The 18061-nt window shown below is 38.2% G+C and overlaps 3 protein-coding genes across 4 annotated transcripts; all 3 read right to left on the reverse strand.

The window, feature by feature from the left end:
• Positions 1-2005: 2005 nt before the first annotated feature.
• LOC146660411 (odorant receptor 131-2-like) lies at positions 2006-2935 on the reverse strand. Its single transcript, XM_085421638.1, has one exon. It carries the CDS (start codon positions 2933-2935, stop codon positions 2006-2008), a length of 930 nt encoding a protein of 309 aa, XP_085277764.1.
• Positions 2936-6130: 3195 nt separating this feature from the next.
• Positions 6131-10660, reverse strand: ppme1 (protein phosphatase methylesterase 1). Its single transcript, XM_085420262.1, has 14 exons — positions 10393-10660; positions 9803-9898; positions 9508-9598; positions 9288-9345; positions 9123-9174; positions 8643-8797; positions 7982-8072; positions 7676-7741; positions 7456-7582; positions 7234-7363; positions 7084-7128; positions 6935-6999; positions 6730-6797; positions 6131-6481 (listed from the first exon to the last, which is right to left on the reverse strand). Exons 1-14 carry the CDS (start codon positions 10476-10478, stop codon positions 6478-6480), a joined length of 1134 nt encoding a protein of 377 aa, XP_085276388.1. The 5' UTR covers positions 10479-10660; the 3' UTR covers positions 6131-6477.
• Positions 10661-12092: 1432 nt separating this feature from the next.
• Positions 12093-16766, reverse strand: LOC146660413 (uncharacterized). 2 transcript variants are annotated; one of them, XM_085420264.1, is made up of 7 exons: positions 16685-16766; positions 15851-16440; positions 15377-15556; positions 14868-15008; positions 14546-14600; positions 14233-14386; positions 12093-13145 (listed from the first exon to the last, which is right to left on the reverse strand). In XM_085420264.1, the coding sequence occupies exons 1-7, from the start codon at positions 16764-16766 to the stop codon at positions 12998-13000; spliced, it is 1350 nt and encodes a 449-aa protein (XP_085276390.1). In that variant the 3' UTR covers positions 12093-12997. The 2 variants fall into 2 exon arrangements, with proteins under 2 accessions (XP_085276390.1, XP_085276391.1); XM_085420265.1 differs by lacking the exon at positions 16685-16766 and having other exon boundaries at positions 12093-12520; positions 13067-13145; positions 15851-16434.
• Between the last annotated feature and the right edge of the window lie 1295 nt (positions 16767-18061).

An 18061-nucleotide genomic window follows, 5' to 3' on the forward strand; every position in this document is an offset into this window, starting at 1 on the left:
CTCTAAACTGAAGCCGCTCTCTGTCACCAGGTACTTTCTCGCTCTGGAATGTTTTTCAGCTGTTCAAGTGCTCTTTCATGAAGGCCAGAGAGGTATTGAGAGGGCTTCAAGTTTGCAGCGGAGTAAAGATCGGTTAAATTAGTCCACCTCCTGCTCAGATGCTTCTTTTATTCTGTGGGTCAGTACTTACCTCCCTGTTTACCCACATAAATTGTTCCCTCTCCCTGCGCTCTGTCTAAGCTCTTTCTCCTACACAAGTGTCTGTGTGCATTGTGAGAAAGAGGGAAAAGGAATTTTACCAGTCAGATCAGATATTCTAAATGCCGTACTGATGGAATAAGTTAGACTAAATCATAGAAGAGTTCATGATCCGGCTGCTTACATACCACAGACTGAAATGAAAGGGCTGCAGCTGGAGCCACAGCTTCTGCAACCACTTACAAAGCAAAGGTGACATCTGCTGGCTAAAACAATGAACTTTTTACATGCAGATTTAGACTTACTTTTACTGCAGTTTTTTCTATTGTAGATTTAATGAAATTGAACCTGATCATCATGAAATATGTTACAGATAATTATATTATTAAATAGTTACTTTATAGTGACTCTATAATGTTTTATTCAAGGTTAAATAACATGCGTTTCATCTTTCCGGTTTAACTAACACACCCCCAGCAAAAGGTAAAGACTTGATAAAAAAGCCACTAACAATTGTAGACTTGAAATATTATTATTATCATCTTTAAATCTTAAAATCAGTTTGTCTGTTTGTGTGAAAAAAAAATCAAAAGGCAGAGAGATCTATTATGAGGTTACATCATTTAAAAAAAAAAAATCAAATTGAAAAAAAAGTCTATGTATCTCTTTTAGTATTTAATATTTTCTTATATAAGTAAAGCGATTCCACAGACAAACACTTTCCTTCTTTTTACACCAGCAGTTATTCTTGCCCGACCTTGAATGCAAAGTATTTCCACAAAGGATAAGATGACGTACGCAGATGAGTTTGAAATGCTTTTGTTTTTCATAATTAAGGGAAAGAAAGACTTGAATAAAAGTATGAACATCTCTTTTTCTTTTTTTTTGTTTGTTTTTCCCTTTATGACACATGTTAATGCATAATCACACATGAGCAACACAGTCAAAAAGTAAATGATATTATTATTTCTTGTATAGATTTTATATTTCATGACATGTAATATAGAGATAGTTAATTGCACTGTTTGAATCAACATGTTTGTACCATAACTTTGCTTTAGTTTTACTCACCCCCAACCCATAAGTATAAATTAACTTACAAATAAGTCTCTTTTTTTTGCACATTTGTCATTATTACTATTAAATAATAAAAGTCATCCCTAAAATTGATAATCAAATTACCTGATAAGCAACATATAACGATAAAAAAGAGACTGAAAGGCTGCTGCACTTCATGTCTTTGAAATGACTAAGCAAAGCCGACCCTGCAGAACTTTAATAGTGCAATAAAAAGAACTGATCTTAGAAAGGATATGAGTACTGATATGTCCTCAAATTCTGTTATGGATAAATACTCAAAACTAAGTGGCACTTCAAATGTGCATAAAAATATTCAGTATCTCCAATTCTGTAACATAAATACGCAAAAATAACTCTCACTGGATAACATTTCTAAAACCTTGTGATTCTTGTGAAATCAGCCACATTTAGAGTGTGTCCATGCAGCAACTACACCAGAATCAGATGTAATTTTAACATATTTTTTTGTTCTTTATTATAACAGGAGATTAGACAATAAAGCTAGTAGAAGACAGATATTGTAATGAATAAATACAATCTACCCTGCAGAGCTTAAGTTCATATACAAGGATAAATATTCAAAACTATGTTGAACTTTCAATATCTGTAATTCTGTAACATAAACAAAAAAAACCATCTTTGTCTCTGGCTAGATCAAATTTTTATAAAAACATATCATAGGCTGTAACCCCTAAACCACACAGTTAGAACACAGTTAGCGCTGAAATCAGGACAAAGGTGATGGTTTAACACTGGCTCTAAAGCCAAATGTAAAATAGTATTTGAAGACACGGCAGAGAGTTTGATCTCTGAGGCCGTATATGAGTGGGCTCAAGCACTTTGGGAAAATGATGAGACCCACAAAGAGGACGTACTGAGCATGAATAGCCATATCAGGAGGCACTTTCAACATCATGCTGGGGTTTATCATATTGAACAGGGTGGAGGTGAGATACAGCCACAGCTGAAGCAGATGTAGCAGCACTGTCTTGGGTGCCTTATTGGTATGACGCCCTCTAGATGAGGCTGACTTCACAGTGATCATGATTGCAGTGTATGTATAGATAATAATCATACTCACAAACACAAAATAGAGAATGGTGAAGGCCATGTTTAAAGTCACATAAACTTCTAGGCGAAAAACACTGTTTCTGATGCAGAACGACTGCATAGGGAAGATCGTCTTCTCCATCCTGACAAACAGGAAAAGTTGTATGAATGAGTCTAAGGACGCCACTATCCACATAACGGCAATGGCTTTACCCGTCGACCTCGGCGTGGCAAAGCTGGGGTGCCTCAGCGGAAAACAAACTGCAACATATCTCTCCAAAGACATCACGGCAAGGTTGAGAGGAGACATTTTAACAGTGACGGCCGCAAGCAGTGAGACAAAAACACAAACATAGTTGATCATTCTGACCATCATCACGGCAAAGATGTAAAGCAGCATAGTCAGCAGCAGCTGCACAGAGTCACACATGAGCAAATGACCAAACAGGATGTACCGGGAGGACTCTAGTAACAGAGGCTTCTTCAACAGGGCAAACATCATGATGGCATTTACATACAGGAAGAAGAAACACGGCAACATAGACAGCGCAGCTTTGACTGAAGTCTGAAACGGCAACGACTGGAACTCGGCCGTTGTGGCATTCATGACTGCAGTTTCGCACCGTGTCTGCAAAGGCATGAAAAACACAAACACGGACTGATTTTTAATATTATAAACAATTCCGAAAAGTGTAGATTGTGCAAGATGATTCTGTCAAATATCACAAAAAAAAAACCCAGCATCAAAGTGAGAATTATGTGCCAAACGTAGATGGATAATATGAAGTTATATGCTTTGTAGACATATTACTTACATGTCACCTGTATGGTTTGACTTCATTTGGCAAACACGTTTCGGTGAACAAATGTGAGGAAAGAAGAGCAGCCTGTCATGTCCTTTTTATAGGTGAGCCATGTCCTGACATCACCATCTGTATCAGCGTCACAACCACTCAATACTCTGCATTAGCTGTGGAGTGAAAGTTTGGCCAAGTTGTCTAACTGATGTTATCTTTCCATCTACTTTTTACTCCACTTACCATTAAAGGATATCACACAGTTTGTTCTACATTCTGTGACCTTCACTTGTTTTGTATATATTTCTCCTGTTTTGTTATTTATTCCTGCTGTCTTACCATTTACATGTTATTCATGCACAGTTGGTGTGGAACACCCATAATTTTATTGTACATGTACAATGACAATAAAGGGCTCTTCTCTTCTCGTGACATTTTCCTGTTTAGGGAACTGTGCAGGAATTAGATATCCATTTTAACATATTTTGTTTTCTTGAAATTTTATAATTATCATTCAAAAAGAGCATGGGAGAAGACATGCAGCAAATTACATGGGGTGATTATACCCAGACCTCTGTTGTTGCTCTACAGCACACAAGCTGCCTGCTCAACCCAGTGAGCTGCACCAACACTCCAGAAGCAGATATTCTTTTAATAGGCAGTTTAATGTGAGTCATTAAAGAGATCAGTGATGCTGTTTGAGTTTGATCTGTGAATAGTTGATGACACAAATAAGCCTGAAAAGGGAATCACATGACAAACATATATTTAATATGCCGTTTGTGGCAGCAGATATGAATTTTAAAAACATTTCTTTTTTCTTTTGGGTCTAACGCTGCTGGAGGCTTGTTGTTTTTAGTTCTTTTTGCTGACAGCACTAATATCACCTTACTCTTGTTTTTCATAATAAGATGATTCACCTAGACGATAATAAAACCCAACTGGATCTTTTCAGTCAGATTGTAAGAGAAAACAGTAACTCCGGACATTTCTTCATGGATCCTTGATTAATGTACATTATGCTTTCAAAACCAACAGAGAACAGAAGTGCAGTGTGACACAGATTGTAATTTTCTTTTCTTCTTTTCTAAAACAAAGCAAATAAAAAATGAAACATAATTTGCTGCGCCCATAAACTTTGCCCCAAGCAGCCATTATTTCAGTCAAATGAGTCACCAGAGAAGCTAAGGCAAAGAACAAACAAACAAACAAAAAAAACTACAGTTTTCTTATTTATTTTTGTGGCCCAGTCCCACTGATACCTGCTCTATTTTGTGCAGAGGAAAACTGTCTTGAAAGCTGGGCCTTAGGTACAGCTCCAGAGGACAATGTTATATCATGAGTGCCCATTACATTAAATCTAGTGAGCTTGCTGGGCTCAGTTCTGCACTGTTTGTTGAAGGCAAGCAATATAAAGGCATTTCAGATTTGTTTATAGCAGGGATCCTAAAGATTTGATCACGCAGTGCCAATTCAGTGAGCTAATGTATTATTTATTTGCTATTATTTGTAATGTCTGTTCAAAGGAGTCGTCAATTACGCCTTACGTATGTAGAATTGAACTCAAAGTAGAAATGTCATTACACTACATAGTGACCTTTTTTTTACTCACATCAGGTCTGTTTTATCCTCTGAGGATCATGAATTGTGTCATATTGCGAGATTAGGTATTAAACACCCTGGCCCATCAATACATTGGACAGATATTCACTATAAGGTAATATCATGTAATATAGTGGAGTTTTATTGATAGAAGGGACCAATTTGTTGACCCCGTTTTAGTATTTCAGCACCACTGCATCATGGACAGCTCCTGCATTTTCATGAGGCTGGAGTTGTGTAACTAACGCTGACAGCGAAGTTGTTTTTTGCTGTATTTTTTTCTTCTTTTCTAAAAAAATAAATAAATCAATCAATAATAAAAAAAACAAAAACATAATTTGCCGGGCCCATAAACTTTGCCCCTGTTGGGAGCGGTGCACGTCAGCTCTGTTTACAGACTCGGATCACAAAATAATCTCAGAGGCTTCAGCTCTTTGGAGGACAGTCATTATGGCTCATTAATAATTCAGGTGTTTATACTGCACATCTCTGCAACATATTTCTCACTCTGATAATTCACTGTGGGACAATTAAAAACCTTTTGTTATCCCACGGAGTGTATGAAGGACATGAGGAAAAAGATGTCACCTTTTTCATAAAGTTTAGAAATTGCAGCCAACCTTGGATTTCTAATCTGCAGAATCTCAGACTTGTTTGCATATCTGTGATGATTTTGTAAAAGAAATGTTTAATACAATTTCATACTGCCACTGATCCGGCTAATTACATACATGAGCTACACATGCTTCACAAAAAATAATGATGGGAATGAATGCCATGGTAATATCATGAATGATTGTACAGCATAAATCTCGTATCCACACTGGCTCAAATGTGCACATTTTCTCTGCTAATATTTGGTTGAACCCCTGTTGGCTAGTTGGACCTCAACTACATGCTTTTGGTAGCCATCAACAAACTTCTGGCGTAATTCTGGCTGAATATTTTTACCACTCTTTTTGACAGAAATCATGTAAATTTTTGGGTTTCTTGGCACAGACCAACTTTTAAATGCAGTGGACATATTTTCAGTAGTGTCGAGGATACTCACTGTTAGCGTGCTTTATACATTCCAAAACCGATTTTAACATCATTTTCCTGCTGGAACACCCAACTGTGTCCAAGATTCAATAATCTAGGTGTTGTAAACAATGTGTTGAAACATTGCTGGACAAGAGCTGAATGTGCCATTCAGGCTTTTACAAACTGGGGCACCTGGTCAACTTAATTCACCTACTGGATAAAAAAGAAAAAAAAAAAGGGACTAACAACCAGAACTCACTCAGAACAGCAGAACGTTCTAGTAGTTATTCTAGTGCGAACAGCATAGAAACGATAGAAAACTAGAATTAAGTACAACATGCATATTAACACGCACATATTAAAAGACTGGGTGACACTACTGGCTGTATCCATCTTTAATCACTGTTTAAATTCAAACATTAAACACACATTAATAATGATGCAATCACTCAAAATAAAACAGGAGAACATTACAAATCAGAAATTTAAAAAAAAATATATAAACAAAAAAGGAAACATACAAGCAAATCTGATGATTTAAAATAAAAATAAGGCAAAGCAGAAAGGCAAAAATATCAACATGACAAAAGCATAATAATAATAATAATAATAATAATAATAATAATAATAATAGCAGCTATATTTTCCTTAATTGGACAATGATGTTGATAAATCTTGAGACACTTCTTCTACGGCTGCTGGCTATATGTAGACGCAAAACTGGAAATTAGCTGCAGAAAAAGATAAGAAAAATGGAATCAAGTAAGATTAGGTGAATTCTTCATGTGTCTCTACCATTACCATTTATTCCAGCCTCCCTGACAGGAACAAGCAAGGATAAATTCCTTATCAACCAATTTAAAAATCTAGATTTTTATTGTTAAAGCAGAACTGAAACGATTATCATATTATTCTACATATAATTAATGCATCTCTTGGAAATTTAACAACCTCATTCCTTAGTAGTGAGCTCACTTACCACAGGTATCCCTCCTTAAACTCAGTGAATTTGTGCCGAACCATAAATGTTGCTAGTGCATCTGCTACCTAGCAACAGATGTCAGAGGAGCAAGTTAAAACATTGAAAACAGACATAACAACATGCAGCACGCATACATAAATATATAACGTTATGGGCCTCTGACATGAGTACAGTGCCAGTAAATTCGGGTAAGAACGCTCACTTTCTCAGGTGCATCCTCGTGAACAGCGTGACCGCACTGAGGGAGGACCTGCATCTGAAACTTTCCTGCAAACAAATAATATTTTTTTAAATGCGTTTATTCTTACAGAAAATTGCAAAAAAAAGGGAGAAACAATCTGTGCACTTTACCCTGCATCTGTCCAATGGTAAGATCTTTGTCAAGCCTGTCTATTCCTGTACAATGAGATAAGTCAGGCGTGAAACTGTGCAGTCAGTGTGTGTGTCCTATTTAAACTACTAGATATTTGAGAAAAAAAAAAAAAAAAGAATAAATCAAACCTGCGAGAAGGAGCAGTTTTGGCACAGGGGTGGTGAGAAAGAGGGCAGACAGACCCTTGAACCAACCCTCCCAATATTTTTCTGTCTTGGAAAGCTCTACTCTCCAGGTGAAGATGCTCTCCTTTTTCGTCTGTGTGAAAGAATTCAAATACTCTTTTATAGCTTTCAATCTCTTTCCAAAACACAGATGACAAGAGAAAACTAAGAAGCAAGAGACCAAACCTCCTGGTCATCCTCCTTTGCTCTTTTCTTGCTGGATTCTTCTTCTGCTTCCTCATCTTCCTCTTCTTCTATAATACCTTCACCAATGCTATTAGACACCCCTGAACTGCTGCTGGATTCCTCACATCTGTAAAAGTCACAAGAGAGGAAATTGAAATGGTCAGTTAAAGCCACAAACCCACACGGAAAAAACTGCAGAGAAGAGAGAGCCCAGACACACTTTTTCACTTGGCCTCCCATGGACACCCGGGCTGACTCGATGTTTCGGATCTGGCCGCTCTTCACACTGAAAGGAAAAAGGTGAAGAACACCTTTAGGCACTTGTATACAACAATTAAGAATTGAAGCTCTTCAAGGTAAGGAACTGCAACGAACAAATAAATAAATAAATAAAGAAGTTATTTCAGTGTGCTTTGGACAAATAACACTTGGCACAATTTGCAAACTAAAAGACAGAATATATATGTATGATGTAATCTAATCAAACAAAAAGATGCAGCAGTGTGGCTCACTGTTTAACATTTACCTCCACTCAATCGCATTTTCCAGAGATCTAAATGTTTTTGGCCGACTTCTGAGGAAATTCTGCATACTGTTCAAAGCATCCATTGCTGTCCCTGAGTGTTAACACAAACAAAATTATTTAACAAACCCACAATTAGTGCTTATGGCATTTATTAACAATATTCAGCATAATAACTTACATTTTACATCATTAAAAAAAACTAAACAACTAACAAAAAAAAAAAGAAGAAGAAAGAAATGGCAAATGCTCTCATAAAAATCAATGAGAGCATCCTGTACTGGAAAAGACCCAATCATGTGATCTGCTCATGTTGTTGCATAGACTCGTGCACACAGTTAAGTGTTTAAGTATACTCATTGTTTTTCTTTGTTCCCAGTATTGAGAGCATTGATTAGCATAATATTTGTTCAAGTGCTCTTAGTAGAACAAGCCAGTCACTGATCAAATTTGGACTGTTAATGAAGTTGTACTGACATGTGACTTTGCCCATTCAGAATAGAAGAACAACTTGTGGATCATTTAAGCCATTTTCAGTCTCCTCAGTCTTTAGGTAAGGGCCTCAAAGTAACTGCCCAAATAAGTGACCTGAGGCGTTACCAAAGCAACTCGCAGGATTTGTCTTTAACGACTTTGGAAATATGCACTTATCTGTGGAGCTTACCCTCTACGACGTCAATGACGCACAGACCAAGCAGGGATGGTATATGATTGGCAGTGGCAGTGTGAACTGCAATGGCCCCTCCCATGCTGTGTCCAATAAGCATGATTGGAGGTGGGTTGTCTCCATAAAGTGCCTCCACCACTTTGCCAATATCCCTTTGGGGAAGAAAAAAAAAAAAAAAGAAGCAAGAATATAACCTGTCAGCCTGTTTTTCAGTTATGATTGAAACTCTAATCAGGAAGCTTGTAACTACTTTTTACATTTTACACCGCAATCAATAATCCAAATGTGAGCCACAGGAAGTCACCACACTCTTCCCACGTTTAATGAGCGGTGAAATCAAAACTTTCTTAATTAAACTCATGCCTGCTGGATCATCACCACCTTCTGTGGCGTCCCATATGTTCCTGTGATGTAAACCCAAGAAGCAGATGTTTAAAAACCATTCCCACAAAAAACTGTGTTCTCTTAAAGACTTACTTCGCCATCGTATCTGCAGAGAGATCTTCAGGATTTTTCACTTTAGTGTCACCTGCAGGTGATGACAGAGATTTAACTCATTTGATCCATGTACGCTGAGGCAAAGAATGCCATAATCCTCTAACCACGTGCAAAAATAAAAACTTGCTGTGTCCTGCAACCTACCATGAGCTCGGAGGTCCATAGCTACCACCCTGCAATTAATCCTGCTGTATATGATGGCCTGCAAGAACATAGATAAAAATCATTTCAATTAAATAGATCACAGACGATATGTTGACATTAAAAAAAAAAAGCTTTATAAATATTCTGCCCAACATTGCTGTTAACTTTAATGTAGACTGCTAACAGATCATAAAGGGTCTGTAATAGTTATGAAGCTCACAGTGAACACCGCCCAGGATAGTGCAGAGTGGCCTCCTCCGTGAAGCAGGAGCAGCACAGGACCATGGGAGCCACTGCAGTAAATTCTGAAAATGTTCACAGTGGTCAAAGAAATACTAATTGAAAGAATAATGAAGTAAGCAGATGCTCGTCCAACAATAATGCACATTAATCTTCTGCATATACTCTAGTCATATAGCACAATGATATCAGGAGTTAAATCTGAAGACTTGGACCCAAAGTGTGTGTCATTCATGCTCAATTTCCTCTTACAAACTGGAACAGCAGTCAAGGATATATCTTTGCCGTTTTCATTTTCCACCACTATGTCTTCCATGGTTTCAAAATACTGACTCCAGGGCAGAGGAGAGAAATCTCTCTTACGCCCAGGTCTGTAAATAAAAAGAGCAAAAGTAAATAAGTAACCGAATCCATGTATGATGTGACTCAACACTGCAACAGGACTGTTAAACTTTGTAGAAGCAATTGAAAGACAAAAAACCCTCCAGACTAAAAATAACTCTCCCCTTCTTTTCACATCATCAAACATTGCAATAATAACAAAATAGAAAAATAAACAAAAAGACAAAAAAATATAATAAAAAACAAAACAGAGTTTTCAGACTGAAAGGATATCCTTTTAAATTTTAAATGCTAACACGCAAAAGCGCCAGGCTAAATCAATCAGTGGTGTATAACACTGATTATCTAAACTCTGGTAGCAGATGCAGCTAACCTAGCCGGGCTAAAGCAATCAGTTACGCAGTGCAATTCAGTGAGTCTAAATATACGATTACACTCCCTGGCTTTGGGAATAAAAAAAACACAACCGGCGTGATAGTGCACACAACTAAACAAATAAATGCTAAGATCCTAGCTAACTCACCCCATTTTCATTTTGGAGCCAGACTGAAAACCACCTGCCATGGGAGGTCTGGAGGCTAACAGGTTCAAATGCAACTGTTTCTCCATGTTGTCAAAAGTGAGGCCGGTCTTTGTCAGGAACTCTTTGATGTGACCTTCTCTCGCTTTCGCAGCATATGATTTTCTTCGACACCTACACCGATGTTAGCCAGACATTGGTTAAACTGCGTTTGCCTGGCAAGCTAACGGCTAGCGTTCTTCTTCTTCGGCAGCTGAAATGACGGTCTCTTTTTCTCAGATGATTGACGCAGATTATTTCACAGCATCGTCGCCATCTACTGGCTACAAATTCAACTGCAATTCAAAAGCGGCTTACACTTCATAGCTCTCAGCAGTTCGGAGTACCGTGAATGAAAGTCAGACTCTTTACACTAAAAACTGAGACTGATTATTATGAATATCAAGTGTAAACCGAGTAACGTATGAGTAACGCTGTCAGTTTAAAGCAAAAAAGGAGGTGGGTTTAAGTCCATCTGCCCCCTTTGCAGACTGCATTACCTGGCCTCAACGTACCGCGGCCTCAACTTAAAGATACGCATGTTTGAGAAACAAGTGATTTTTAACTAGCTGTAGGTTTGAGTTGTTGTCTGCCCTGGGACGGACTTGTGCGGGTTGTATCTTCCTCTCTTGCCCTGTGACAGCGCGAAAAGCCTTAATCCCCCCGTTGTGATCCCTAACTGGATAAATGGATGAAAACGGAGTAATGGGCAAAAAATGTAGATATTTTTATTCCACCCATATTTTTGGTCAGCTAAATTCAGGTAATCCTATTTATTTATTTATTTTATAATACTAAAGCTGTTTTTCATTAACAATGGGATTATGTTAACAGAACTTAAACATGCTGTTTTATGTTATCCTAACTTAATATTCTTACCCTATTTATATGTGATTTTAAATAATAAATAAACAGTGTAGAACTGTTATTTCACTTTAGTTACTTAGTGAGCAGTAATGTAAAGGAGTAATGTAATTAGCTGCCTTCTCAAATTCAGCGACACAGTTACAGCTGCTGATTCTCTAACTGGATTGTTACAAATAACATTGACTTGCATTAAACTTTTGTTGCAGGCAGCGATTCACTCTTAATAAACATCGCTGGGCCTGTATTGTTACATTAAGCAGAGGTTAACTTTAGTCATCAAGCCCAGCAACCCACTGCATCTGTGGTGTCACAGACATAGCATCAAATCTTTTCACAGCTTTGCTATAGTAACATTAAAGGAAAATGAACTGTAAACATGCACTATTAAAAAAAATTCCGTTATAAAACGGAAAAAGTGCTGGTAATTAATTACCAGCACTTTTTCCGTTATTGTACGGGCACTTCCGTAAACCTTAAAACGGATATTTCTGTAGATTTACCCGAGTTTTTCTGTACCATTGACGGACATTTCCGTCAAACCTAAAATGGAAAATTCCGTATTTTCCATAAATTTCGGCGTTATTGCACAGACAATTCCGTAAACCCTATAACAGATATTTCCGTAGATTTACCTGACTTTTTCTTTACCATTTACGGACAGTTCCATCAAACCTAAAATGGAATATTCCGTATTATTTAAGTACTCAATCCATACCATTTACGGACACTTCAGTCATCCTAAAATGTTTAATTCTGTACCATTCTCTATACCGTTTACCATCAATAAAGCACAAATGTAGAATCACAGCAATTATTTATTTCCTTTAACAGCTGCCAGTGCTTTAAAGTGATTTCACTTTTTGTGGTGAATGATTTGCAATATTTACACTACAACCATTAAAACATTCAGAACATCACCTTCACATTCAGAGAAATTTTACATACATAAACCAGCTGTTTTCTCAAAGAAGTACAGCCATGTCCTTTAACAGGGAGATGCCAAATCTAGCAACTTTTTAGCATCCACAGGCTGACAGGTATTAATAACAAATTGATTTGTTAAAGACAATGACAAAATAAGACAATAAAACTGCCAGCATTGCTGTTGCTGTCTCACCTGTCAGTGCAAAATGAGGAGCCCCCTCCAGGAGGATGCAGAAACCTACACCTCCAACTCCACATATCACACCGACAGGCAGAGCTCTGCAACCAGTGGCTGACCTTTCTACAAAAAACAAATAGAACATTAGAAGTATTACATTATACAACTTTTCTATAAAACATCAGTGCAGCAATAACAACCATGACCTTAGAAGGATGACTGTGCAACATGCCATAAAGAGATTTTTAAAACTCTTAAAACAACTTAAAACTAAAAAAAAATTAAAACTTACACCTCCAACTCCACAATGACAGGAAAAGCTTAACTGGAATGACAAATATCGCCCACCTTCCCTCCCCCTTAACATGGGGGATTTGAAACTGCAGCATGTGTGTTGTGGGCATCTAGTTAAAACATCTGAACTCACCTAATACTGTAAAAATCTGTATTTCTACTCCCAAGCCCCATGTTTTTGGATTTGCCTTTGTGTGTGTGTGTGTGTGTGTGTGTGTGTGTGTGTGTGTGTGTGTGTGTGTGTGTGTGTGTGTGTGTGTGTGTACATTCAGTCCAAAAAGGTATTTTCTGAGCTCTGAGAACAGCTCAAATGGCCCATTCAGATTCCTTCTGCTTGCATTCAAATTCCTTCAGCTGAGAAACCAGCTTGCACACCTGTGGAGGAATGAAGTGCCGTTTCTTCCCCTTCTTCTCTGCCTTGGAGCCTCGCTCAGGATTGACCCCAAAGAAAACTCTGAGGGAAAAAAAAAAAACAATAGTGATATGCAGACAAAGTTTGCACATGTAGTGTGGCTTGACAGGAGTGGAGCAGTTCAATAAAATCCTACATTTGTTTTCTTCAATATGCCCCTATGTGTGAACCTCTCTATCATTCTAGTTGACCATCTGTCTAGAACCCAATGTTGTTGTGGTGCTGGTGCCAGTGGCTAAGCTCTCTTCCTTTGTCTTTTCAAGACACATGCATTCACACTGTGCATATACAGAAATGTTTGCAAGGGTGAGAAGTCTGCTTATCACTAACACATGACAGCATGCATCCTCAATGTGTATGCAGGGATATTATAAATGCACAGAACACAGAAGGGGATAGAAAACACAGTTGACATTGTCCTATCAAAAGGTGTAACAGCACATTTGAACACGGACTGTCCTGGGGGTTATTCAAACATGGAGTGGAGAAACTGTGACATTCAGTGCACGTTACACATCAGTACAAGTATTAACATTTGGGCATGAATCCACTATGTAGTATTTTTTAAATTAATATGTTTAGTCTTTCCTTCGGGGGGGGGGGGTCCCTGGAACAACATATTTTGAGTTTGGGGTCTGCAGCCAAATAAATTTCAGTTTGTGTGTCTTTGACATGAAAAGGTTTGACCACCACTGACATAACCTGGTCTCAGGTGCTAATGGTTTTAAAGAGATAGCTCAAACGAATTTTGTGTCAACAAACCATTCTGAGAAAAATATGTTTTTGCTCCATTTCCCAACTGGAATCATGTTATGTTTGTTTTGTTATTGATTGACTTAGGACACTATTTAAAGCAAAAAGCATGTTACCTGCCCTTTAAAAAGATATGACACATTTATTCCAACAATAGTCTTCAACAGGGAGCTACAAAATCTCTGAACAAATCCATATTCAGGGGGATCATAAGCCAATAACAGCTGATCTAAAAGCTCACAGCATGTGACGACACATTTTGAGCTTGTACATCTCAGACAAACGGGTTTAGTGTAGATTGACAAAAAGCAGGTCAGGTGCAGAAAGGCACGGCAAAGTCACATTTACAAAGTATTTCCAAACAATGAGTGCTTACCTTTGCATGAATTCGAGAGTAAAAGCCATCTCCGGTGGGTATTGGACGTTGCAGACATAAAACATGGAGAAGACGTAGCTCAAGGCCACAATGGGAGAGGTGATGTGGTCATTGACAAGTAACCCATCAACAGCAATCTTGAATTGCTGGTCACCTTAAACACAGATAAAAACCATGTACCATTTACAAAAAAAAAAAAAATCCTATATTTTAAGGCAAGCAAAAATTTCTTTAATAAATATGACACAACAACAGCTTATAACAACAGCTAACAACAGCTTGCTGGGATACAAAAAAAGATTTAACTACAAACCTCTGATTAGGATGCATGGGGTCACTGGGAGTTCGACTTCAGGATCTGCAGAGATCTGTTTTGGTGACAGACATGATACATGAATTAATGTTTCCAGTACACACAAACCTGCTGGCAAATTGACTATCTGCTAGTGTCTTCATCAGACAGAGGTAGCCATTATGCAAAAACATTAATGTAAATAGTTTATAGATAGAGAGTTTATAGAGAATATCAGCAGCACAATTAGGGGAATCTATACTTCCTACTGTGGTTGGTTACTTGGTTCACCACTGGATGCAAATAATTATCTTGCACACAGTTTAAAATCTACAACATCTACCTCTTTTTTGTGGAAGAGTTTATAAGAGTCTTCCTTGAAGTATTTTGAAATGCCACAGATGAGCTGTATTGGACCTTCGCCCATCTTCATCCCTTTGGAGTCAAGGAAGTCATTGATCCCCTTTTCTTTTTTGGAAAGTTCCTGTTCAAGGTTCAAGGTGTTAATTTTGTACAAGTACATAAGACTAACACTCATTTTCGTTTGGAGCTATGGAGAGAATTTTGAAAAAAATAAAAATAAAAATGAATTATTTCATTTTCATTTGCAACCTGTTCTGTTTTGATCTCAAATGTCCTGCTTTTTTGGTTGTCACTTCCTGATTTTTGGTCTCAAATCTATTCCATTTGATTGTTCATCCAAGTTATTCTATTTGATTGGTTGCCAGTTTATCTTTTTTGGTCTCAACTCTCTTTTTGGTTGCAAATCTTTTTCTGATTGATTAATAAAGACAAAATTCTCTCCATATGGAGCAGCACAGCACAATCATAATAATAACAATAACAACACACCTGTGCCAGCTTGTTTTGTACAGAGAAGCCAAGGAGTTTAGATGCATGATCAAACAGGTGAGGAACTTCAAACAGGAACGGCCACTCGTCCTTTACAACGGCAATAGTGGTATCATCATCGTTGAGGATTTCACGCTGAATGGGATATGTTTCAGTCATCAATTTTCGAACAGATGACTCCTAAAGATATGAGGCAGTTAGACAAACAGTCGAACAGTTAGTCAAACTAACCAATTAAAATAATAAAACAGGGTATCAATTTCAATTGACTATGGGCATAGTGATCTACAGACGATCTACAATTTCACAATGTGTCCTAAATTGTACTTGGACCCAGACCTTATCGCATTACTCCTGCTATATACTATTGCTGTGTGAATGGTTGTATGTCTAGATGGTGGACTGTAGGAACCGAATTGCCCTTCGAGGATTAATAAAGCTTTCTGTATCTGTAATGGATGATTGCAGACCCACCTGAAGATCCTGGGTTTGAAAGGCACGTTTCAACTCATCTTGTTTAGACAGCAGGTCTTCTCTACACACGGCCCCCTCAATGATTGGATCCCACGCCACACATCCATACAGATCTGAATTCCTGGGCCTTTTCTTTGTTGAATTTTCACCCCCTGCTTGCCTCTTCAGTGAGCTTTGTGGCCTCTTCATATTTTCAATTCTGTGTTCCAGCTGACGAAAGAGAGTTTCAGAACCATCTTTTGCAAAAGGTTTGTTTCCAAACGGCTCTGTCAGCTTGAAGGAGGCAGGATATTGTCCTACAATCATACTGGCGAGTTCCCTCAGCTTTTGTCTACCAGGTCTTCCTGGGTGTTTATGGAGGTAATCTTCAGCGACGATCCGAACCATCTCTCGTCTGTCTTTCCCCATTATGTACTTTTTTTCACGCAACTCATCCATGACTTTTGAGGGAAATTTGTGCCATGGTACAGAATATGCGTCTTGGGATGGGGAGTCGGCTGTCTCAGGTGGTGTTGAGGGCAGCTGAAACCTCTGTGGTTCAGGTGTTGATGAGGGGCCAGGCCGGGTGAACTGCGGTGGAGTTTGTGAATCTATGGATGACATGACAAACATCTCCATAAATTAAACACATCACAATTGTTGCAAATCAATTAATACATTGGTCCTCAATGTCCAGTTTGGGTCAACCAGGAATACAAATGGACCTAATTATGAAAACCAATTATAGAGTAATTATTGCCATGTACAGCTGATGGCAACTTTTTTTTTGCATTTTTGGAATAAACCTTTGTAGTTTCAGAAAACTTGCATTAAAACAGAGGGGCAAAAACTCACCTGCTTCCAATGCTTTGACAGCTCTGACGAATCTTTTGCACTGAATGAATGGCAGAGTGTCTTTAATGTCCTCCGGGTCCATATGTAGTGCCTTTAACCTGCACACTCTCTGTGACAACTGAGTTACTTGAGTTCAAATCAAATTCTCCAACCACTGTCTTTATGTTCTGGTCATAGAGCTCTGGATAGAACCGTGTTGAGTCTGAGACATGAACCTGGGAACGAAACAAGGTACCACAAGACTGATAAGCCTGAAGCAACTGGTGCCGTTCAGCCAGAGACTTGGTTACATTTATGAAGTTCTTACTTGCTCTAATGCACCTTTTAAAATAAGAATGTTTTGATTCAAAGCGCATTGTCCAAGTATATATGAGTGGGCCAAATTGTAAAGTCAAGTGTGCATAGTGAAGCAGATAGTGGTGTTTTGGTCTAAGTTGAACTCTTGGAAACAGCTCTTGCCTCAATTCCACATACAGTTCAATCAGTCCCTTCATGAAAGCAATCTGCAACTCTGAGAGCCGAGGTGCACAGACAAATTCAACAAGCTCCCTCAGAAGTAGTACAAGTCCCCATACTTCATTATCAGCATCTTCAATTGTGTCATGCACCAAAACAGGCAAGAATTTCAAAAGCCACCTGTTTTGGGCTGCATGTCCTCCAAGCCTGGCTCCTGTAGTGGGAATAGTGTTTAGCTTGTCGCTGCTTTCACCAGGAAATGATTTGATTCTTTCATTAAGAACCTCATAACTGAACCACTTTTGTGTTCTGATTAAGAACTGCAAAAACAATGCCAAATCATAATCTACTACCCCCTCAAACAGATCATGAGCTAAACAAGCTGGTAAGCCTGGCTGACACACATGAAAGTTGGACAGTTTGTTGAAAACACTGTCACATTTAACACCGTGATGAGTGTGTACTTCATTGTTACTTTCCAGAAACCGCACAGTCTCATTATGATCAGCTGGATTTCTATGAGTGAAAACTGTGAGAGGGTTCGACTGAAATTCACTTTTTGTTGCCAAACAGTATCTGCAGAAATATTGAGCTGTGCTGAAATTTTCTGTAAAGCCACCAATCATGTGGGAGCCCAGATTATCGCCCATTATGCACGCAACAGTGCCTTTATATATTTTTCCATTGAAAGATATGCCCCTTTCCTCCAGCTCACACAAGTCTGACACTAGCTTATTGAAAATCTTATCCATTCCAAAGTATTTGCAATCTTTCTCTACACAGAGTAATGCCAACTGTATCTGATCAACAGTTGATCGTTGGTGTGGATGAAAATTTCCAAGTGTGAAGTAGACAGCCAATACTTTATGCTTTGTCTTGGCAGATCCGAGTGGATTAGCCACCTCAAAAGCATCCTGAAAG

The sequence above is a fragment of the Rhamphochromis longiceps genome, linkage group LG10 (genome assembly GCF_057381845.1).
Source record: "Rhamphochromis longiceps isolate RC_006_pf linkage group LG10, R_longiceps_female_GT1.1, whole genome shotgun sequence".
Classification (NCBI taxonomy): Eukaryota; Metazoa; Chordata; class Actinopteri; order Cichliformes; family Cichlidae; genus Rhamphochromis; species Rhamphochromis longiceps.

Coding starts and splice junctions, on each gene's coding strand:
- LOC146660411 (XM_085421638.1), bottom strand. CDS start 2,935: ATGAATGCCACAACGGCCGAGTTCCAGTCGTTGCCGTTTCAGACTTCA.
- LOC146660413 (XM_085420264.1), bottom strand. CDS start 16,766: ATGGACCCGGAGGACATTAAAGACACTCTGCCATTCATTCAGTGCAAA. Junction 15,009..15,376: donor TACAAAACAAGCTGGCACAG/GTGTGTTGTTAT, acceptor AACCTTGAACAG/GAACTTTCCAAAAAAGAAAA. Junction 14,601..14,867: donor AACTCTTCCACAAAAAAGAG/GTAGATGTTGTA, acceptor TCACCAAAACAG/ATCTCTGCAGATCCTGAAGT.
- ppme1 (XM_085420262.1), bottom strand. CDS start 10,478: ATGGAGAAACAGTTGCATTTGAACCTGTTAGCCTCCAGACCTCCCATG. Junction 7,742..7,981: donor GAAAATGCGATTGAGTGGAG/GTAAATGTTAAA, acceptor TTTTCCTTTCAG/TGTGAAGAGCGGCCAGATCC. Junction 6,798..6,934: donor ACGAGGATGCACCTGAGAAA/GTGAGCGTTCTT, acceptor ATCTGTTGCTAG/GTAGCAGATGCACTAGCAAC.